The 23,889-nt window shown below is 45.6% G+C and overlaps 1 protein-coding gene across 3 annotated transcripts in view; it reads left to right on the top strand.

The window, feature by feature from the left end:
• ESCO2 (establishment of sister chromatid cohesion N-acetyltransferase 2) overlaps window positions 1-23,889 on the top strand; it is a 364,228-nt gene that overhangs the window by 332,599 nt on the left and 7,740 nt on the right. For all 3 annotated transcript variants that reach the window (XM_078649953.1, XM_078649952.1, XM_078649954.1), the window contains exon 10: window positions 23,463-23,638. In XM_078649953.1, the coding sequence (XP_078506079.1) occupies window positions 23,463-23,638 (176 nt within the window). The remainder of the gene's footprint in view (window positions 1-23,462; window positions 23,639-23,889) is intronic.

The following is a 23,889-nucleotide window of genomic DNA, read 5'->3' as shown; positions in this document are numbered from 1 at the left end:
TATCTGCCGCAGCTGGTCCTCTTCCCGCCGCCACCTTGCTGTTTAAAATCTGGGCTGGCCTTTCATACCTGTGTTTGCTGAAGGGGCGTGGTTACTTCCACCTTATAGGGTAACCTTCACTTCCGGCCCGCGGGACGCGCGCGGACGTGCCCGTGCAAAGCCCGGGCCAAGGGCAGGCCCGTTTGTGACCGAGAGTGACTGGACTGGCCCCCGACTCTAAGCCCTGACTTTGTGTAAACAATTATTTATATCCTACTTCTGTGTTTGACCCCTCCTTTAACATCGCACTTATCTGTATGTTATACGTGCCTTCGTGTTCACGCCTTGTGTCCAGTTAACACTACAACATGTCGACCCGAGGCTTATGGAGTAAAACGGCAGCGGGGGGGGGGGGAGGGAGGGAGGGGGGATGATAAAGACAAAGAAAAACTATCAGGCCCAATAGATAGCTTTGTCATCAGGGCAAATTCGTTTATTGATCAGGAGATTATCCATATGGAACGTAGAGTCTCCCAAGATCGTCTTTGGGCCCTATTTCAGCTGCTCGAACCCCCGTTAACGTTAACGATAGAGCGCTTGTGCATGCCCAAGCTGAAATCCATAGTGTACCGAAAGAGGTGGACCTATCAGTTTCCCAACTCTTAACTGATTCTCAGCTAAGTCTTGCCCTGGAAAAATCTCCGGATATAAATCTAAATCTATCAGTAGGCAACAATATTAGCGGGCAATCTACGGGGAGGAGGGAGAGCGCCATTCCAAAAAAGAAACAAAAAGGATAAAAAAAGGGCAATAGCAAGAATACTGATAATGCCGGAGTAATAACAAATGTACCTGATATTATCAGTGAGGAATCTGACAACGTAGCATTACTGGATCAAGCACATCCAGATTTGAACTTGACTAACGGGATCGTTGGCTCAGTGAGCCTAGAGGATTCTCCTATCCTTGTGGGCGACACTGAAGATGACGAAACTGAAGGCCGACTTCTAATCAAAATGGGTGAGCTACTTAAATCCTACTTTTCCCCCCTAGAGGCCAGACTGTCCCGTATAGAGAAACAGTTAGCCAAAGTATGTGTTTTCATTAAAAATGGAACTGCTAAAGTGTTACCTAAAAAAGGGGCTAACAAACCTAATCAATCCTCCAATCCCAAAATCAATAAACGGATCGCGCCCCCTATAATTGCCAAAACTTTAGCTACCCCAGTGGTGCAGACAAAACCACAGACCCCCGTAGACATAGAGAATAATAAGGGAGTTAACAACAAGAATCCCTCTATACATCCCAATCAGGAAGAGCGACCAATTGGGGTTCGGTCTGCTCCTCTTACTAGAATACGAAATAGGGGTGAAGGAGACGTCGGACCCATTCTGAACCTACCACCTGAGTCAACCCTCTATGTGGTGAATATGACAGGGGTCCCAGAGTTGGCCGATCTTAAGGAGGAAGCGAATTGGTCATTAAAAAACAAGGTCCAATATTGGCTAAACAGTAACAGACCGCCACCGCCAAACCATGCAAGCAGGATCTCAACGGTCCGTAGGGTACCCTGGATAGGGAATGAAAGAAAAACAATCCGGGGCGACTGTATTGTGGTAAACTTTGAGGATCCACATACAGTTGACCATATCTGCTCTTGGAATATGCAAGGCGGAACGGAAGGCATTGAAACTAAACGCCTCTCCTTCTTTTATCCCCCTAGCTGGCGTTCTTGTCTCGACTATGATGCCTATGAGGGAAATTGGCACAGAATAGGCAGACGTGATTGGGGGGGTGATTGGGGGGACTGGGGTGGCAATTCGAATTCTAACTTTAATTTTAACAGAGACCGTCCCTCAAGAGATATCTGGAGAGGTATCCAGACTATCAACATATATGATTGTCTAGAGATGGTAGATTGACTGGCTCTGATCCCCAAGGGCACGGTTATGGATCTAGAGCCAACCCCTAGTTTTCTTGTCACACACCCAACAAGCAGCTATGGGTAAGCCCACCAGAAAAAACCTTTACCGAGATGCCCAGTAGAAGTAGCCCAATGTGTAGCTTGTTACCCGTTGAGAATATGGGGGGCCATGATGCCGGATTAGTTCATACACCCAGCCCAGCTCGAACCTTTCAGCCTAGCATACAAGATGTGGGAACATCATGACACGCACAAAGGACAAGGTTGGGGCTTTTATCATGGAACATAGCGGGACTTTCGAACAAAGCAAAGGACCCAACTTTCCTGGAATTTGTAGATAATTTTGAAGTAATTTGCTTGCAGGAATGTTGCGAAAAAGTTGAGATACATTTAGTGGGTTACCGTACACACTTTACAGCAGCACAGCCTAACATCAGAGGAAGATGCTCCGGGGGGTTATGCACTTTTATTTCTAATAAAATAAATCTAACCACTAATTGCCTATCTAAAGGGGGCTCTCAGTATTTCCAGGTCCTTTCCCTAAGGTCAGGTGAAAATCAGCCTATTTTTTTGATAAATCTATATAACAACATCGCAAAGGCAGACCAACATAGGGCCCTAGAGGAACTAAATGAAGTCTTGTATAGGGGACTGGGATCTGATCAGAATGAACATTTTATTATATTAATGGGGGACTTCAACTGCCACTTATGCATACATAGTGACGTGGGGACTTGTGGTATGGTAAATCTTAGGGGCGATCCCTGTACACATTTTGAGCACTCCCCGCTCGGGGATTTATTAAATCATTTAATTTTTGAGTGGGACCTGAGTTTCGCAAATGAACTCTGTGACCCACCAATTGACTTTTAACCCACTTTTTTGGGGCGGGGGACCAGCTCAATTATTGATTACACATTGGTCTCTACAAGCTACCATCGCAGTGCACTCTCATTTAATACAGAGCACATCGCACTTAGCGACCACTTTCCAATTAGCTCTAGCTATAAACTGGGGTGGGAAGCTAGGAAAGCTCCTACCATTGCGGAAAATATATACTTACACAGGATTTCCTTGGCCAGAACAAATGGTTATTTAATTAAATGGAACAAGGTAAATTCGGTTAATTTTTTTAAAGAACCTGGTAGAGGAGTATCCCAATTCTACAAAGGTTATTGCAGCCTTCCAAAAAATTTCAGCCCAAATTAGTAATAATTTAACTGCCCCAGCCAGAAAAACGGGGCAGAGTAAAGCTGGGGGCTGGTTTAACCACGAGTGCTCCAAAGCACACTCCCAACTGATTCAAACATTAAAAAAAGTTCCAAGAAACCCATTAGATATCAGAGTAGCTAGGGCATCCTACAAAGCTGCCATACAAAAACTGAAGAAAAATTTGAAGCAGGCAGCATGGGACGCATTAACCAAGGCGAGTGCACTTAAAGACACTACTGCGTTTTGGAACGCAGTTAACGCTCCATTTTTTGTGGTTAGGAACTCTGACCTGTTAGAAATTGCAATAGAGGAAAATGTGTGGGCAAAACATTTTACCGAGCTATACCATCAAGAGAATCGACCTGGACCAACGAGTTTAGGATTGGGCCAGTCCAGAACTACAGAATCTGGGGAACTAGATCTATACCCCCTCAATGTAGTCTTCTCATTAGCAGAAGTTGAATCAGCTTTAGCAGATAGTTTAAACAGCAAAGCGCCGGGACCAGATGGTATCCCAATTGACATCTATAAGGATAACATCGCCCTGTGGGCACCACTCCTGGCCAATGTTTTAAATAGCTATAACATCAAAGGCTTTCCATCTACCTGGCAGGAAGCTATTGTAGTGCCTATATTTAAAAAGGGGGACCGAAGTGACCCTAAATGTTACAGGCCGATCTCCCTCCTCGACTCACTGATGAAGGTGGCGGGTAGAGTTCTTCTAAATCGTCTCCAGACATGGGCTGAGGAAAAAGCTGTCCTCTCCAAATTTCATTATGGTTTTAGGTCAGGCCTTGGTACTGTCGAACGAGGCCTAAATTTGGCTTTGCTAATAGGCAAATATATGGCAGCAAAGAAGGGCAATCTATTTTTGACCTTTGTAGATCTTAGATCGGCCTTCGACTGCCTGAATCATGATATCTTGTGGACTACCTTAGTTGATCTAGGCATTGATTTTAACATTCTTAACTTTTTGAAAGCGTTATACAGAGGAGCAGGGGCTAAAGTCCGCTATGGGAAAACAGGCGAATGTACGTCTAAATTCCTAATTGGGAAAGGCGTTCGCCAGGGATGTATCCTGGCCCCGTTTCTCTTTAATTCGTACATTAATGGGGTGGCAGACCATTTAACAAAATTGGAGGTGGATTACCCCCAAATTGATGGTGAACGTGTCCCCTTCCTACTGTACGCCGATGATGCGGTTATTATGGTTAGAACTCAAACAGGTCTCCAGGAGGCTCTAACCCGCTTCTTGACATACATGGGTGATAGGGGCCTAAAGATCAACATAGGGAAGACTTTCACCATGTGCTCTTCGAACAAGGTAAAAATTACCTGTAATACTCACTTGGAAAAATCAAAGATTGGCTTAACCAATACTTTCTCATATCTGGGGATTGTTTTTAACAAGAGGTACCTGGAAATCAGCCATCATGACTAGGAACTTAGCTTTCTCACGGGCTATTGGTGCTCTGAAACAATTTGCAAATAAGCTAGGGGATTGGGGCGGTACGCATCCTGATTGATATCTACCGGGCCAAATGCGTATCGACGGCAGTGTATGGAGCTGGTATATGGGGGGTGGCAGATTGTCATGATATTCAAACAAGGGAAAATGGTTTCCTTTGTTATTTGCTTGCTGTCCCCCGTTCCACCTCCACATACGTCTGTCACAAGGAACTAGCCTTACTTTTTATTTCAGATCTAATTAAAATTAGCCCTATGTTGTTGTGGCATAAGATCTGGACTTCAACTGAAACTGTGTTTAACAGGGTGATTATTGCTGATTGTATTAAACTTCAAGGGTCTAAACAGATTAAGTGGCTCTCCTATGTTCAGGAATTTTGCATAACCCTAGGCCGCCCTGAATTTTTTAATTCACCTTTGACATTGTCCTCGATCTCAAGAAGGGCGTTAAAGGAATCTTGCCTTGCCCTACTGGAAGATCGACGTTGGTGCCTAGAGGGGAAAAAGCCCTCTGTTATTCACCATCAATTTTTGCTGCAGAGTAATGGACTACAGCTTTATTTATCACCCGACCAGACTTGTTTTAGCAGAATGCTTTTGGCCTGTATGAGAACTGGATTTTTTTTTAGGATGTTAACTTTTCCTAGTCCAAATGATTGGTCCACACAATTAGCCATCTGTCCGTGTGATGACTCCTCTATTCAATCAACCATACATTGTGTCTTGTCCTGTAGATTTTATGAGTGGGGGCAGAAGAGATACTTATTACCCCTACTTAAGTCCTGGAACCTGAGACAATGTAGACCAGCACTATTTAGATTACTCACTCTGTCTGATGAAAGGACTATCACTGCTGTGTCTAGGTACCTGAAATTTGCGATCAGATGCAGATCCACTGTGGTATAAATCGCAAACCCATATGAATATTAATGATTGTGTTATTTTAATGTATTACCCCTTGGGAAAGGTGAAATTGATTTTGTAATTGATGACTATTTGTACATACTTTTTTAAACATTTATTGTAACTGTTTTTCTGGACGCATTTACTTTGTCTGCTTTTATGATTTTACTGTAAAATCGAATAAAGCTATCTTTGATTTGATTTGAGTGCATGGGTGACGGTCTTCCTGGATTCGGGGGGATCCATTTAAAGATCTTGCAAAGTATGCAGAGAGTGTTGTAGGCATGTGGAGGCTACAGTGTTGGCCTCTGGGTCTGCCACATGAACCATCTTTATCCACTTTAAATCTACCTAAGAAGGAGATTGGCCATGTTATATGCCCTGCTCTATCAGTCACACCATGTGTGACATCAAAGAATAGTAGCAGCAGTAACCAGGGCTGACCCACCAAAGTGTGTGACTGCAAGAACTAGAGTGAAAATGTGTTAGTTTGGAGCATGATCAACCAAAGAACGGAGGGAAGAGAGTATACATCCAGGGCAGACAAAATTAGAAGCATCACATTCATTTTTGTGTGGGTGTGTGACATTGTGTCCTTTCCTAATAAACAGTGATGGTTCCTTAAAGCTACTCCTAGTGTCACAGGCTGCAATATGTATGTTGGTCCCCATCATAAGAGAATTATCTCTGATGCAATTGTGCCCGTTCATGGCATAATTGTGCCATTGCCATAATATTTTCATCTTTGACTATTTTGGGCATACAAGTCTAGTAATTACATACTTGCTGCCATCACTGACATATTAAGAGCATGACTGGCTTGCTTTTAGCCATTCCTGACAGAGTGGCAACCGCTACTCCCATAATAATGTCCATAACTGATATATGTTGGGCATCCAGCTGTGGCACAGTCGTAGCCCCAGTTTAATGGTGGGCATTATTAGCATAACAGATGCATTAATAGTGTTATGGTGAGCAAGCATGGCCTATGATTCCAATTCCTGGGTATTTGAAGCAGAATTTGTCCATCAGAGGCATTTTACATGGCCGTACTCAATGAAAATGAAAAGCTGATGTTTAGGGACTGTGTATTTTCTAACAAAAACTGATTTGATTTTTAAAGAAAATAATTATACTTTTTTCTGAAAAGGTTTTTCTTTTGGCAAATTGAGTTTAAGTGCTCAAAATGGAAAGTGGTTTTGATAGCAAAATATGTGTACACATTTAAAGTTGTTAGCTGAATGATAATTCAATTTGATTTGGGGAGACTTACTGCTGTGGTAGTACCCTTTGTGGCACACAGCATGTGATGATTTGAATTTTACTTGATTACAAGCATTTAATATTGATAAACGTTTTCCTAGCATTCTGCTGATAACTTCCTCTGGAATGTTTGGGTAGTTACTACTGATAAATCGTTCTTAGGGTGGTCATAGTGTAATGTTAATACGTATCATCAGCATTTTGCAGTGATAAAATATGCTAGTAGCTCGGCAGGACTTTCCTTGAGCAGAATTAGCTCTCACTACAGAAAAGGTTGGAGACCGCTGGTCTAAGCCAATTCTTAGACTTGGTAAGTGCAATAATGCCATGGTGCTGGGAATTTGTCCTTACGAACTCCACAGCACATTAATGGCTTTACTAAAAACTGTGAACTTTGGTATCAAACGTCTCAACACATTAAATCCATACTGATGCTAGTGTTGATTTAATGAAAAATGTACTCAGAGGGCATCTTCGAGATGCCCCCTGAAAAACTACAAGCCTCTGGTGGGTTCCCTGACTGGTACGCACCAGCCTGCCACCACAAGGCATGTTTCTGGACCCCTGGGGTGGGAGCCTTCTCTCCCTGAGCCCAGAATCAAAGTCTTTCCTGGGCAGAGGTGCTTGGCACCTCGTTGCAAGAAAAGCCAACAGTTTGCTTTCCTTTAGAAAGGAACTGAAGACTTGGCTTTTCTCCCAGTAATTTCTTTTTCGGCCTACGGTCAGAGTTGTGTTGAGCACTTTTCTTCAGCTCTCTTTGCCAAAGCGCCGGGACACTCCATGGAGTAGCCGTGCGCTATAGAAGAGACCCTTATAACATAACATAACACACCTCCCCCAGGCCAAGAAGAGCCATTTGTGGCAGGGGAGCTTCAAAGGCCTTGCTGTCTTTGTAATGGGACCCCCAGCCTCTCCTGCTATCAGGAGTAGGCCCCCTTCCTGTCTACCCTCCTTTTCTGCGGGCAGACAGGTGGAAAAAATTGGCACAGCCCAGAAGGTGTGCCCACCTATGCCAACCCCAACCCTCAGGTGGGTGAGGCAAAGTGAAGCCCAGTTTTCAATGCCCACCATCTTGCAGATGGATTGTGCCCACTCTCACGTGGGGTGAGCACACAAAGGGTGTAGTCACCCTAAGGTCAGTACCCCATTGGCTACTGACCCCAACATCCCTAAAATGCCCACTAAATACAGTATTTAGGGGGCAGCCCTGAATCAAGAAAGCAGATTCCCGCAACCTAAGAAGAAGGACGACTGAAGACGCCCAAAAGAGAAGAACTGACTTGGCACCAGCCCTTCCGGCCCGTCTACAGTTTCCATAGCTTGCGCCAAAAGTCACAATGTCCTGCAGTCAGCGACCTCTTGAACCCCTGGGAGGTCTGACTGCTTTTAACAAAGACCAGATCTCCTGGGAACAGCAGCTCTGTTCAAAAGAATCTCCAAAGCAAGACTCTGAGCCTGCTGAGGACAGCGAAAAACCAGACGCCTGGACCCACCACTGCACCCATCACCTACGGCCTGAGTTCGAGCGGCCCATCGGTCCCAGCGAGATGCTCCAGAGCCCAAATCCACCGTGGGTTGACCCCTCCAGGACTCCGCGACGTCGCCTGCAGCCTCTGCAGGGAGACCCGCCCTCTTCCCTCCCCCTCCCCCCCAACTCAAGTGGCCCACCAGGTGAAATCCGACCTCAAAAGACACCCCTGCATACAGCCTCCCTGCACCCTGCAGAAAAGATCCCGAGGTGCACCTGTGTCCCGAGCCCTCCAACTTACCTGCCAAGTTGTTGGTTCCTCCTGGATGTCTTCCTGGACCGAGCCTGCAGCTAACAACCAAAACCGAGAATTCCCATTGAAAACAACAGGGCACCCGGCGCCAAAACAGAACCTTGCACCCAGCCGTCCCTGCGCCGCTGCAGGTGTACTTTGGGTGCTAACTCTGATCCTCCTTTGCAGTGAGCCTAACACCAGGAGCTAGCATCCTCCAACCGGAGACCCCTATCCCCCATTGGATAACATTGTGCCTCCGCACTCTGCACCCGGCCGCCCTAATGCAGCTGAGTGTGTTATGAGAGTGCATCCTTGACCCTGGGAAAACCCTGGCTTCAACCCCAGAATACCAACAGTAATTTCCACTGTATTGAAAGCATTTACAAACCTGTGACAGTCATTTTCATTCAGCTTGCTTGTATTGTTCAACCTGCCTTGAAAATGATCAAATATACTTACCTGTGCCAGGCTTGCTTGGTTCTAGGAAATAAATACAACTAAATAATATTTTTATACAAATCAAATTGGTCTGAGTTCAGTTTATGAGTGTGTGACTTCATTTGCTGATTGAGTATGTACAACAAATGCTTAACACAACCCTCTGATACAGCTTTACTGCTCGCCCACACTACCACAAATAGAGAGTAAGGTGCTATCTACTTTTACCTCTCCACACCTTTGGGGTTCCACTGGACTCTGTGCACACTATACCTCATTTTGGTATAGTATATACAGACCCAGGTCAATCTTAAATCATTCCCTTCTCCTAGCCCAGACAGGAAGTCGAAGCAAATTAATGCAAGGAGCAGTAAAGTTTTTTCCTTAGTAAGTTTGGCATTACTTATCTTGAATGCTGCTTGTTTGCTGTTTCTTTTGTCATACCCTATGGGACAAGGAACAGGAGGTCCTGCCTGCAGACAACAGAATCACTGCATATTGTTTGCCCAGTCTGTTGAAGAACTGCAGGATGCGACCAATCCAATCTTGTGCTCTGGCCTACAATCCAGATATTTGGTTTCCAATGTGACAGGAACCAGCAGTACCATCCACAGAGATGCCTGGATGATCTCTATAGCTTTTTCGGAGCTGTCCAGGCTTTCTTGATGGACATGCCTTTTGGTGGCTAAGTACTCTATGCTGACAAGCCTAGTTCTGCAGTGGAGAAGTTTGAAACTAGTTGTGTGATGGTGCACTCACTAGCCTGGCTTCCTATGCGCACAAGACCCACCAGCAATATTGGAAGTTTTAGTGGTTAATCCAGGCGCATCATCATCATGAACTTTGAAGCAAAGGTTGTGTTAAGGGAAGAGGACAGCAGCAGCAGGATCTTGCTCCCGCTTTCCCACTTCTGCACAAAAACCGGTTTAGTTCGTCCTTGGGTGAACTTAAGCATGCAGTGAGACAAAATTTCCAGTCTCACCTGCACATCATCAAAGATGGCTGCGTCCTACTTTTACAGGTTGCTCCTCCCCACTTGCCTTTGGCATCTACACTGCTTTCCACGAATTATGCACAAATCAGTAAGAGAGGCCTAGGGTATGATTAAGATAACATTTTAAGCAGAATCTCTGATGTCACTCCTGATACTTCTGGATCCCCAAGAAAGATGGAGGGATATTGGTTTTTAAACTTAAATATGATGGCCCTTGCACAAGCTTTGTTGGCCTTAAGAGGAGTGGTTGGGTCCTCGCAACTGTAGGATGCCTACTTTCATGTGCCCGATCCTGTAATTTCCAGGAAATTACTGTATTTTCTGATGGGTTCACTCTTTCAATTATCAGACTTCCTTTTGGCCTTATATCAGGTTCTCAGGACGAAAGATCATCGGTGATCTTAGTCAATCTTTGAAGGTTGGAGATATACTTATTCCCGTACCATGACGACTCGATGTTGAAGGCTAGCAAGCCTCAGGCCACATGCACCATTTTTCACGTTTCCATCGTGGGGTTCTCCATCAGGGAGTCAAAATCCCAACTCCAAATAATGCAGAGGCTGCCCCTCATTCAAGCGAGGGCATTCAGGCTATGATACTGATACTTCAGATAAAAGCTGCTGTTCCACACTTGACAGTTTTGAGGGTGTCACGTCTGTTAGGCTCCTGGAGTCTGCTATAGGCCTTTCCTTTGTGGCACATACAAGCTGTTAGGGAAACTTACTCCTGCAATGGACCCAACTCTCAGGGGTGCTTTTTTAGGTCTCGCCTGTCAATACGCATGCGCATTGAGCAGAGCGAGGCTATAGGGGCTTAAACAGAGTTTAACTAGACTGGCGATTTGATGCAGTGCATGTGCGCTTTTAGCTCAATGTGCAAGCGCAATGAGTTAAAATGCGCGTGCACAGCATCAAATCGCCAGCCATCTGTTGCCCAGGTTGGTGCCGCCAGCAGCTCTTCCCGCTCCACCCCCTGCTGCATCAAAGGCTTTCACGGCCGGCGGGCCGTGCTTGCCCAGCTTGTTTTCCCTGTTGTTCATATCTTCATCTCCCCCTTTCTCCTCCCCCCTAATTATTCACCCCTGCTGTTGTTCAGACCCGCCACAGCAATGCTGCCCTCCATCGCCGCTGGCAGTCAAGCATTTTCTGCCTGCAGCCAGAGCTTGTTTAAACCATCGGCCACGCACCTTTCTTTATGCCTTATTTGCCCTATTTTTCATTAATTAGTAATCGTTTATGTAAAGTAGCCCGATGCGCATCCTCTTTAACAATAGTGGCCCAGCTCAACTTCTTTTAGCATTTTCTGTTCGCCGTCTCCACTGCTCGTCAGTACTTGTTTAATGCTCCCACTTTTTGTGTTCTACGACAATTGTTGGCATGGAAGTTATTTAATGTCAACGCGAGTGTGCTTGAAAACAGCTGCTGCCTGTTCACTTCTGAACTGCTTGTCTTTCAGCTGGTTTACATTGAGCGGCACGCGTCCTTGCTCCTGGTTAATCTCTCTACTGCCTCTGTAGCCGCCACAATCTGCCTCACTTCCACTTCTGTATCTCCTCTGTGCCCCTCAATGCCATGGCCCTCCCTCTGCCTCTCTCACTCCTCACCCCAGCCTCCACTCCTCTCTCCCCTTTCCATGTCCTCTTTCCTTCCCCTCCCGCTCCTTTTTTTTCCCTGTTGTTCTCATCTTCATCTCCCCCATGGTTACTCCTTTCCCAGGTCTATCTCCATTGCTCTGCCTTCCACCTCTCATGCCTCTCTCCCCAACTCATCTTCTCCCTTTCTATACTCAACTCTCTCCCTTTCTATACTCTCAGACTCCCTCTACTGCTTCTCTCTCTTGCTTCGCTCTGGGGCTCCCTGTCTGTACTTCTCGCCCCTGATACATTCTGTCTCCCTCTCCATGCTTCTGTCCCCTGCTGCACTCTCAGGCTCCCTGTCCGTGCATTTCACCCTTGCTTCACTCTTGGGCTCCCTCTCCCTGCTTCTCTTCCTTGCTGCACTCTCGTGCTCTCTAGAGATGTGGCCTAACGACCAGAGCTGCCATCTGTCACGTAAATACAAAACATGTTGCATTCCAAATGCTATAGGTGTCACATTCGCGAAAGTTATAACTATTGGCATTGTAAATGACAAAGCTATCAATTTAGCTATTTTAAAAACCAACACATAAATCAAATATTTGTCATTTACAAGACCAATAGCTCCAACTTTTCTAATGCGAGACCTATTGGATTTCCAATGCTTGTTGGATAAGGTCAGCATTTCAGGAGGCATCATTTGTAATTGCAGTGGTGGATCAGAGATGTCAATCTGACGAGCTGTTCTGTTCTTCCCTTCCAGTGGCAATAGTAGTAGTAGATGCGTCGTCCTTTGGCTTGGGAGGCCACCTAAATGATATGGAAACCAGGAGTCTCATCACCATCAAAAACACTACCACTGAAATCTGTTGGAGCTGCGTGCTATATGCTTGCTGTGAAGGTGTTTCTTCTGGCAATCACAGGCAGGTCAATTCATGTGCTGACTAGCAACGCAACTGCCTTGTGGCCTTCTGCCGATAAGGTGGAGTGGAGGCGCTGATGCTGTGGTGCTGGCTAGCACTCAATGGCATCTTGCTGCCAGTGAGTCATCTTTTGGGGTCCCACAACATCACAGGGGGAACAAGCACGGCATGTCTCATCTTAATTACTGAACATGAATGCATCTACTTCTGGTGATTGATCAATTCCCACCTCACAAAAGGTTTAGTTTCCCACATTTTGCACCCTTCAGTTTACTGCTCGATGATCTCTAGGGTATGTGTTCCATCTCCGATAGAGATTCGGTCTTCTATACACATCACCACCACTACCTCTAAACCTGCACTTTCTGAAGAAAGTGTGGCGGATAGAGCGCATATCAATCTGGTGAGCCCGGATTGGGCTTGGAGATTCTGGTACTTCCAATGCTGACCTGAAGCATCTGCCCTCCACTGCTCCTTCGACAGGGCCTGCTATCCCAGCAGCAAGGCAGGGTATTTCATTCAAACATTTACAATCTACAACTTTATTCATGAAGATTGACTGGGATCAAATGTGATCTTTGACCGTCCGGCAGATGTTCTAGATGTCATCCCGACAGTGGACTACCCTTCAAGCAAATCTCTATATTCATATCGTTGGACTCACTTTTTCTGCAGGTGTAAATAGAATGGTGTTAATCCTTAGCAGGCTAAGTTGTCCGATGTATAGGTCATCTGATCTTTGTCCCTGCAAGGTTTTGTTTTGGGCACAGGTAAAGGTTATCGATCAACCTTTCTCTGTTAGTTTGTTGAGCCCTCATTATTGGTCATCTTTCGGGATACGTTTCTCAAAAAGGCTGTAACATGTATTTCCTTCTGCTCCTTTCATTATGCCACAGTGGGACTCAATCTAGTCCTGACCTTCCTGATGTGTCGTAGCCTTTGAGCTTCTTCATAGCTACGCTCTTTCACTTTTTACTCTTAAAACTGTTCCCCATTGTGATAATTTACGCCTGCTGCTTTAGCATGCTGCATGACTTGTCAGTCTGCGCTCCACATACAGCCTTCTTCCCAGAAAAACGACTTCATGGGACACAACCTACTTTTTTTTCAGGAAGCAGTGTTACCCTTTCATATGGGGAGGTCTATTATGTTTCTGACATTTCTTTTCTCCCCCACGTACAAGGAAGAAGTGATATTTTGCATCGTGAATCTTTTTGGATTCACTATGCTGTGCATTATTCCGCGGTCTAGTGGTTGGGTCCGGAATCATAGTCTTTTCTTTTTTCTTTTTTCCGTAGCCCAGGTGGGCGTCGATGTCCCACCTTTTGGTGTACTTCCTGTGACTTCGGCACGCTTCCTGCGGAAGCTCCCACCTTTGGGCTGCATCTTCAGAATCCTTTTACTGCCCTTGGGTCTGGATCGTCACCGAGAGGCTCCAGAGTTTTTGGAGGAAAGAAGAGGAAAAAGACGAATTCTACACGGAAACGATTAGAGAAGACACCGAGGAACTAGATCACCGAGCCGGGATGACGAAGAAGGAGGAGAACTTCGACGCCCAATGGAGAATGCGCACACAGGGGGCCCCCTGAGTGCACGAATGGACAAAACACTGTTGTGAATGTATCTAGCGCCCTAATTAAATATTCCTGATTCATGCCCTCATATGGTTATAACAAATAATATCCTTATAAATGCATAAGAATCATATCCATATTTGGTCATAGCCAATGCAGTCCAAATACGGAAAGGCTACTCCCATAGACTCCTAGAAAGTACAAAGTGTTCTTTAAACAAACCAAGCCTCCAGCAGCCCGGGAATTCCCCCTGCTTTTGTTTTGATTTGTGCAAGAACTCCTGGAGTCCAGAAAGAACTGTAAGTTCTTAGTAACGTCTTATGTCCAACCTTACGTCAAACTCGGCACCTTTCAGTTATAAATATACCAGCATTTGCCTTAAGCAAACACACGGTGGTTTGGAGCAGAGCGGCTATCTACTTGCCCGACGCCCAGCTGATGAGAGTGCTGAAGGAAGCCGACCCTCCCATTGACGCACTGAGAGAGACGCTGTCTTTTCTGCTGCCGAGAAATCCAGCTCCAGTGTTTCCAGTCACCCTTGAGGGTTGCTGGGAGATAGAGTATTGAGAGAGAGATAAAAGACCTCCTTCATTTTATAACCAAGGTACGGAGCTGATTAGATCCTAAAGAGAATTCTTGATGCAGATTCTTGGCAAAACTATCTTAACTTACTTACTCCTTCCCACGTATTAGGCTTAGGTCAGGTACACCAGGGTAGGCGTATTTAGAAACACCAGTTGAGCACGTTTAGTCAACCTTTTATCGTTGTATGTATTTTATGTATTTTATCCGTTTTAAGTATCATATGGCTCAGAAACCATATCAATGCTTTTACAGTATTATTTCATAATACTCCTTTTACTATACACACTTTACTTTATGACAAGTATTGCAATTGTGGCAATTCACTTCTCTTGCATGAGAAAGAGGACTGCTCAATAAATAACAACTTTTATTGAAAACGCCCGTCTCTCTATTTCTCTGCACTCTGGTGAAACTAAGCATGCACGATTGACTGAGTGAAATAGCTGTCTATTGTTTTCACACGACTCTGGAGATATACTCTTTATTCTGAGGGAGCAAAGTTGTCATGTTTATGCGGTTGTCAGAAGCTAATCCCTTCTTGTCTATTCTGGGAAGTTAACACCTCCTTGTTTACTCAAGAAAGTTTCTAGTGACCTCTGAGCTAGCTGGCATTCATAATTAAGTCTAACATATTCAGTAGAGATCTAGTCGACCTCAGTCCTACTATCGTTTGTTATTCCAATGCGCAGAGCCTATTGGGAATATAGGAACTACACTACAACACCTTTTAAAATCTGCCGTAACTGCCACCACAAATAATCGCTGAAGGACCAGCACCCAGTCTGCAACCTCTGCCTACTGGTCGACCATGAGAGCAAGGATTGCAATTCCTGCTCCGTCTTCACCCCGAAGACATTCAGGGTTAGATAGAGACAGAGAAGAGTCAACTACAACATGCAAGGCAAAGGCCAACCTACGTTGCTTCGGGACCTGGGCCTCTCCAGCGGCGAAGAGGACAACATCGCCGAGGGACCAGATGACTACACAGTCGTAGAGACCGATAAGAAAACATCTAAAGAGGTAGGAGAGACGTCGGCCCCTAAACCCCGACAGCCTCTCGAAAGTCTGAGTCAGACTCTCGAAAACCAGAGTCTTAAGTCCACGAAGGGAGCACTGGCGCCGAAAATCTCGACGGCCGCAGCTGCAACCAAGGACAAACAGCCCAGCGGATCCTTCGAAAAAGACTCCTAGACGGCGAAAAGCCACGGTCGTCGAAGCACGCCCCGAAAAGGACCGCTCGACTTCGAAGGAGAAGGACCTGAAGGCTGCTTCGACGACTACGTCGAAGAGATTGGCCGAAACACTCGACGGCGAACAGGCTGCCGAAATGGAGAGAGAGAAGAGAAGGCTTGAGGCGGAGATGGATAACATCCTGCAAAGGAAGAGAGAATTCACCGAAAAAATTAAAAGGTTCACGATTCTGTCGAAACCGCAGACGACGATCGTCGAAATAGAGGAGTTCGATGCCGAAGGACCGCAGAAAGCTCCCGAGCCCCAGGAACACCTAGAGGAAGAGGGTCTATACTACGACGAGGAAGGCGACGATGACCAGCGGACGAGTTTCAGAAAGCCCAGAAGAGCCCGTAAAGACGTACCCTTCGAGGCCTCCTCCGCCAGATGACATCGGGGTCTACAACATGGTCATCAGGAACGCGGCAACGGCTTATGGAGTCAAACTGGAGGAGGAAAAACCAAAGGCATGCTTCCTCTTAGAGACCCTGCACCCCACTCAAACAAGGAGTCAATTCCTCCCTATGCTTCCAAGTGTCCTGGACCAGGGGAGGGAGGCGTTCAAAGACCCAGTGACCTGCAGGTCTGTCACGCCTAGGACAGAGAAGAAATACAAGCACTCCTCTTAAGTACCCCCCTACATCCAGGGATCCGTCACGGCAGACTCCATTATTGTGGCAGCAGCAAGGAAAAGGGCAAATGTTCCAACAACCTCAGACTCACCACCAGACAAGCCGGAAGTACAGAACAACATTCTGAGCACCCCCTTCAATGGAGAAACACTGTTCGGGGCACCGGTGTATGAAACTCACCCAGCTCAAGAAGGAAAATGAGACTGCAAGGTCCATGGGGGCCTTACAATTCAGACACCCCGACACGGAGACCAAACGGAAGAGGGGGAAACCAGCCGGGAACGTCACACATACATTCCAGCAGGCCTTCCAGGGCGACAATCAAACGCAGCAGGGCCAGCAAAAACAAGCCTGGCAGTACCAGTCCCAGTCTTGGGGCCCGTCCTTTTGCGGGAGGGCGAATGGACGAGAGCAAACAAGAAGAGGGGGCCAGCAACCCACCTCAAAGTGACTCCATCCCACGAAGCGTGCTCACCCACACGACCCCTCCTAGGGTGGGGCACAACAAGGTCAACGAGAGGGTTATACCGACCAAACGTCAACGAACATGTAACACCGGTAGGAGGCAGGCTAAAACACTTCTTCCAGGAATTGAAGAAGATAACTACAGATAAATGGATACACAACATCATACAGTTGGATACTGCATAGAACTGGTAAAGAAACCACCAAACAGAAAACCAAAAAGGAAGGCACATTCAACAAAAGCACTAGCACTGCTCCTAGAGGAAGCACAAGAACTCCTCCAAAAGGAGGCCATTGAACCAGTTCCATTCAGAGAAAGAAACAAGGGAGTGTACTCAAACTATTTCCTAGTACCATAAGTGGATGAAACGCTAAGACCCATCCTGGACCTAAGGTTCCTAAACCAATACATAAGGACACAAAATTAAAAATGACATCCCTACAAGAGGTCATTCCTCAGATAAGGGACGGAGACTGCATGTCCACCATACACCTCAATGATGCCTACCTACACATTCCCATGAAAAGGCAGCACAAACATCTACTAAGATTTGCCATCAACAAAGAACACTACCGGTTCACAGCCCTAGCCTTCGGACTAAAATCCGCACTAAGGGTCTTCACCAAATGTCTCGCTGCCGTGCCAGTGCACCTGCGGAGGGAAGGGATTCATGTTTACCCTTACCTCGACGACTGGCTAATAAAAGCAAGTTCCCACAGGACATGCAAGGAACACGCGAAGCGGGTCATAGAAACGCTGACAGACCTGGGATTCTCCATACACTGGGGGAAATCCTCAATGGAACCGGAGCAAGTGAAAATCTTCCTGGGTGCACAGATAACACCATACAGAGCAAGGTGTTCCCCAGCGACAAGAGAACACTTGCCCTGCTGAAGGAGACACGCCGCTACCAGAAGGGGCAAGCTCTGACAGTGAGGACAGCGAGCAAGATCATGGGGATGATGGCGTCCTGCATACACATGGTCCCCTATATACGGCTCCACATGAGACCAATCCAGGAATGGCTGCAACAGCAATGGTCACAAGCTACAGGGAGTTTGGAAGATCTAGTGGTTGTAACGCACGCAGTGCAGGAGGAGATAACATAGTGGAACAGGGAGAACATAACAAAAGGGAAGCCTTTAGCACCACCAACCCCAACGGTGACCATCACCACAGACGCATCCCAGATGGGATGGGGAGCACACATGAACAAGCTCAAGGTGGGGGGTCTGTGGACTCCAGCAGATGCGATCAGACACATCCACTACCTGAAACTAAAGACGGTGCTCCTCGCCCTGAAGGCCTTCCAGAAACAACTGTACAACCAGAGAGTGTTGATACAAACAGACAACACAACAACGATGTTCTACATCAACAAACAGGGAGGAACACAATCAGTTGCACTATCAAACCTAGCGCAGGAAATATGGAGATGGGCCATCCCACTCATAGACCTACTAGCCATACACCTACCAAGAAAGGACAACGTGGAAGCGGACTGGCTCAGCAGACAGACATCAGCATCCCACGAGTGGCTATTCAGGAGGTGGGAAACACCAACGATAGACCTATTTGCAACACACCAGAATGAGAAATGCTGATACTTCGCATCCAGGAAACCAGGGGAACAATCCCAGGGGAATGCCCTATAGATAAGCTGGTCAAAAACATTTGCCTACGCTTTTCCCCAGATACCACTGATATACACGGTACTCAGCAAGTGCAGAACCAGCAACATGACACTGATCCTGGTGGCACCACCGTGGGCAAGGCACACTTGGTACTCACTGATAATGGAAATGGCACAGGGACCACCCCACAAGATCGGAAAAAGAAAGGACTTAGTCTCCATGCAAAACGGAGAGGTACTACACCCAGAGCCAGAGAGCCTCGGCCTAGATGCATGCCTCCTGAAGACATAGAGTTTGCACACCTAAGGCTACCGAAGAGCACTCTGCGGGTGCTACGAGAGGCAAGGAGACCTTCCACACGAAGGTGCTATGTGGCAAAATGGAAGAGGTTCACACAATGGTGCAGCAAGGAAAAGCTACACAAGAGAATGACAAGGGAATCAACGGTGCTAAAATATCTGACACACCTGCTGAAAGCAAAACTAAGTTCATCCTCGCTAAGAGTACACCTAGCAGCGATAGTAGCCTACAGAAGAGGAGAGACAGGAAAGAGCTTCTTTACATCACAAGTAGTTAAGAGATTCCTAGAAGGGGCAAAGAGGATCGCACCACCTAAGAGGATACCACCACCGGCATGGAACCTCAACTTAGTCCTAACAGAGCTTATGAAAGCGCCCTTTACACCCATTCGTAAGGCCTCACTACAAATGCTCACAATGAAGACAGCCTTTCTGGTGGCAATCACCTCGCTGCACAGGGTAAGCGATCCGCAAGCACTAATGCAGAAACCATCCACAAGCGCAGAGAGGGCACTGTACGCTCTGGACGCTTGAAGGGCAGTAATGCATTACATGGAAAGAACGAAGGAGCACAGGAAAACAAAGCAGTTCTTTGTGTCCTTCGCAACCAGGTTCCTGGGTAGACCAGTAACAAAAGATACTATCGCATGATGGATCGCACAAACTATACAATTCTGCCACAAACAGGCAGGGCAAGAACTAGCAAGCCCAATCTACCAGGAAAAAGGGAGCAACAATAGCCTTCCTGGCTAACACACCCATTCAGGACATATGCCTGGCGGCAACATGGGCTTCAGTGCACACGTTCACTAAGCACTACTGCGTGGATATACAAATGAACAAGGAAGCACAAGTAGGACAGAAAGTGCTTCAACATATATTCAACAACCAGCGCTCATCTTCCACCCAGCCGCCACAAACATAACAAACAGCTACAGTCTATGCACAGCATAGTGAATCCAGAAAGATTCACCCTGCAAAACGAATAGTTTCTTACCTGTCGGTGTAGTTTTGCAGCTTGAAGATCTTTCTGGGTTCACTAGCGAACCCACCCACCTCCGCCAGAAAGATGAGGCATGAGAAGAAGGTGGAAATACAAGAAATAAAATACAAAAAGACACATTAAGAGACCAAGTGGAAAATCATTTACCTTAAAAAAGAACTTGTAAACATTGCCAAGGATTCACGAACAGAACACAAAAACAAGAAAAAAAGAATCACAAGATGGCGCCCAAAAGTGGGAGCTTCCGCAGGAAGCGTGGCGACGTCACAGGAAGTACACCAGAAGGTGGGACGTCGACGCCCACCTGGGCTACGAAAAAAGAAAGAAAGAAAAGACTAGGATTCCAGACCCAACCACTAGACCGCGGAATAATGCACAGCATAGTGAATCCAGAAAGATCTTCATACTGCAAAACTACACTGACAGGTAAACTATTTGTTACGATGATTAGACCCGTGATATACCCTTATCTTCAATACGTATAGGTCTAACCAGTGCCACATTCATAATCCGCTGTTTAATGGCTTCATCGGTCCAAAGTACTGAAGACCAATTCAGAAGGTAAATTGTTCGCTGCATATATTTTATGTCCTTGCCAAAAAGGATTCTCACAAGGGCCTCTGCCTCTTACAATCAGACTGAATGTTGAATATGCATTCCTCTCTCCGAATATATCTGTGCTGGACATCTGCCAGACTACTACATGGGTTTATGTCCATACTTTTAACAGGGACTACTGAATCTGTAGGGAGGGCCGGTTTGCACATTCTATCCTGCATTACTTACTAGTGTAATTCCACTCCTTTTGGATTGGTTGAAAGCTTTGGTACAGATTCAGAAGGTGAACAATCTTGAGGGAAGAAGTATCCATCAGAAGAATAAGTTACCTTTGGTAACAAGTTGTAATGGAAAATCTACCTGCAGATTCCTCACAGACTTCCCTTTCTCTAGAGTGGAGTTTGAGAATTAATAAGGCTCTAGGTTAGATTTTCTCAGTGCCATTTATCACATCAGTCTTATCAGACATATTTCCGCATCTGAGGGTGGGTTAAAAAGGAGGAAAACTGAAGTCAACATGCAGGAGTGGTGCCTATATGTGGCTTGTATATCCGCATATCACGACGGAGTTTTGATGGAAGCAGATGGCACTACCCATCGCTATGTAGGAGCCATTCATGCATTTGCAAATAAGCCTGGCACCTTAAGAGTCAAAATGTGATGGTTTCAGAAGCTAAGTTACTTATTCTTTTCTCATGAACCTAGGGGATGTTGGCTGATTTTTTTTTCTTTTAAAAAAAATTATAAGTAAATAATGGCATTACATTTGCAGGTGCTATTTATCTCCTGGGGTCAGATTTTTCGATCATTGGTACTTTAAAATGACTTGATAAAGGATATCTATCTATCTATCTATATATCTATCTATATATCTATTTTTTTAATGTTATGCTACTAGAGTTGTAGAGTCCACTTGTTAACCCTCATGGTTTTCTCACACTGGCCTTAACCAGGTTTTCAGGAGCTTGTGAAATAAAGCACTATTGATATGTTTGGAGAGGGCAGGGTGCAGGTGTTTCTAATTTTTTCCCTTTAACCATAACAAAAATTTTACATATAGTCCACAGAAAGAAGACACAGAGGTGTGTACAGAGAAATAAATATTTTTCTGCATGAAGAAGGAACCCATACCATGTACTACTTGTGTCCTAAATGTTTCACCACGGGGAGTTGGGAAACTGAACACGATGTTGAGAAACAGATGTGTGACATACATGCGCAAAAGCAGAATCACAGTAGTACTTTAAATTGGTTGCATTTGCCTGAACAAATATTCGAAAATATCCAGATGCAAAGAGTTACTATAGTCTAAGCACATCCCTTTGACAGCCTGGGTAACAGCTCTGGCTGACGGACTGGGCAGGCTGTTAGTTCTCCAGGATTGGGTTGGAGGGTGTTACCTCTCCCTCCTCACACGACCGCTATCCGGCCAAGAAAAGCCCCTTTCCACCTTGGGGAGGGTTTGAGTACACGAATAAGACGTGTCTCAAACATATTCTGTTTATACAACCTCAACGAAGGTATGGTAGGAATATAGGGTGTCTTTTCCTGATTCCTCCCACTCTCAATCACTACTCACAGTCCTGATGAAGTGCTCCGGGATCCATTAGGGACCCATTAGCAGCGCGAAACATGTCGACCACCCCTCACTTTTAACACCACAATAAGACTGTTACCTTCGTTATCAGCATAAAGTGCATCTCCATCCCTGTCCAGATTTTAGCTTAACCCTGAGGACCCTCTAATAAACATATTGGGGTACCAACTGGTTATTTTATCTTCACTTACACTCACCACTTGGCCCACACACCCACATGCACAACTGCGGCAACTCCTAAAAGATCTCCACCTGAGTGCCCTCCTGGAGGGCCTGTGAGGGACTGCAGCGCCACCCCCACGAGGAGCAGTGCCCAATGATGATGCTTTACACCCAAAAGGGTGTGTGAAGGCACAACACACTAAGGAGTACTACTCCCCACATTTACACACTCATTCCTTGTCTTTGGAGACATCTTGTACTGAGTTGCAACCGTAATAGGCTGCCTACCTCTCACTTTCTTTTAGGAACTGGTGCCATCTTCAGTGTTTTACGGTTTAGTGAGCAACAGAAGAAACTTTAGTGAAAGATTTTGGTCTAACTAAAAGCAGAGGTTTTCCATGCAAGGATGAGGAGAGTGCCAGGACTAGATGACCACCAGTTGATAGTCCACACGTTTGAGGGGCGCATCTATTTGGCCACTACTAGCATAGTTTGTGAGGTCGATGGGTTGAACAAAGATTACTGTCCAGTCTTAGAATGAATTTGTGTTAGTGTATGCCATGAAGGAAAGTCCAAAGGAACAAAAAAAGGGCTGCTGATTTGGTGTACTGGGTGAGGACTGCTGGGATGCCCCACAAAATAGAGGCCAAAAGCTGGATTTATAAGGCAGCAAACCGCCAGTTTGGCAGCACTTAGAAAGTAAAAGAGTGAAGCAGAGCATGACCTTCACACCTGATCCTGTAATTAATCAGCCTGGAAATAACAGTGGAATGGGAGGCAGTGTCAGATTCACAAAAATGTCTAAGAAGGTCATCTTTACAGAGTAAATGGAGTTTTGTAAAAATGATTATAAAACTTATTTTCCAGCCGTGAGCCACGTTTATCAGGTAAGCAGTCACACTAATATTGTAGAAGGACACTATGAAAAGGACCTTGTGTAAAATAGAAATCAACTTGGATGGATCAAAGTGGTCTATAAAGCTATGTGAAATAGCACACATCGCAAGAAGTTGTAACTCTTTTACATTTCATTAGAGTTCTTTATAATTTATGCATTACATCCCAATTTGTTGATGATGTTCAAAGAAATGGCTTCAAAGAAGTCTCTCAGTCTACTGTTGTGGGAACGAAAACCAATGTGTCCTCCTGAAGTCTTGAGTAGGGTCACTATAAGATGAATCCTGATTGTTTCTGATCTTTTCTTCTGCTTCAGATAATTAGACTGCATTCAGTAGACATTTCTTAGAACTTTTTGTAATAAAAATACATGTACTTGGTAGGCATTCCGGGTTCTGGTCGATCCAATTCGCAAAGAACCACAAAACGAAGCTGAGAACCAGCGTGCCTGGCGCTGCTCTACAAAACCAGAGGCCGCCATTTGTGGAATCAGCAGAATTTGGGTATTCAGTCTCCTGCGTAGAAAGGGCATCGCTACTCGTATGATGGATACTGTCCGGTAAGTGGGATTTCAAATTTAGTCCAAAGAAGGTAATTTTTTAACTTTGTGAGGGTGTGGTTTTGTAGCGTGGGGTCTGATATTGATAAATAGCCCTGTGTTCTCACTTGCAACTCTGGTATTGGACAATCATGATGTAAGTATGCTTTTTAGAACTGTTCCTCTTTGAAATCTCTCACCACCTTAGAACCCCTTCTGTATTTTGATCATTGGTATCTCTGATTCCCAGCAGTTTTTTGGTACAAATAGGG

Source organism: Lissotriton helveticus, chromosome 6, assembly GCF_964261635.1.
Source record: "Lissotriton helveticus chromosome 6, aLisHel1.1, whole genome shotgun sequence".
In the NCBI taxonomy this organism is placed as follows: Eukaryota; Metazoa; Chordata; class Amphibia; order Caudata; family Salamandridae; genus Lissotriton; species Lissotriton helveticus.
This window is presented reverse-complemented; position numbering and strand designations above follow the sequence as displayed.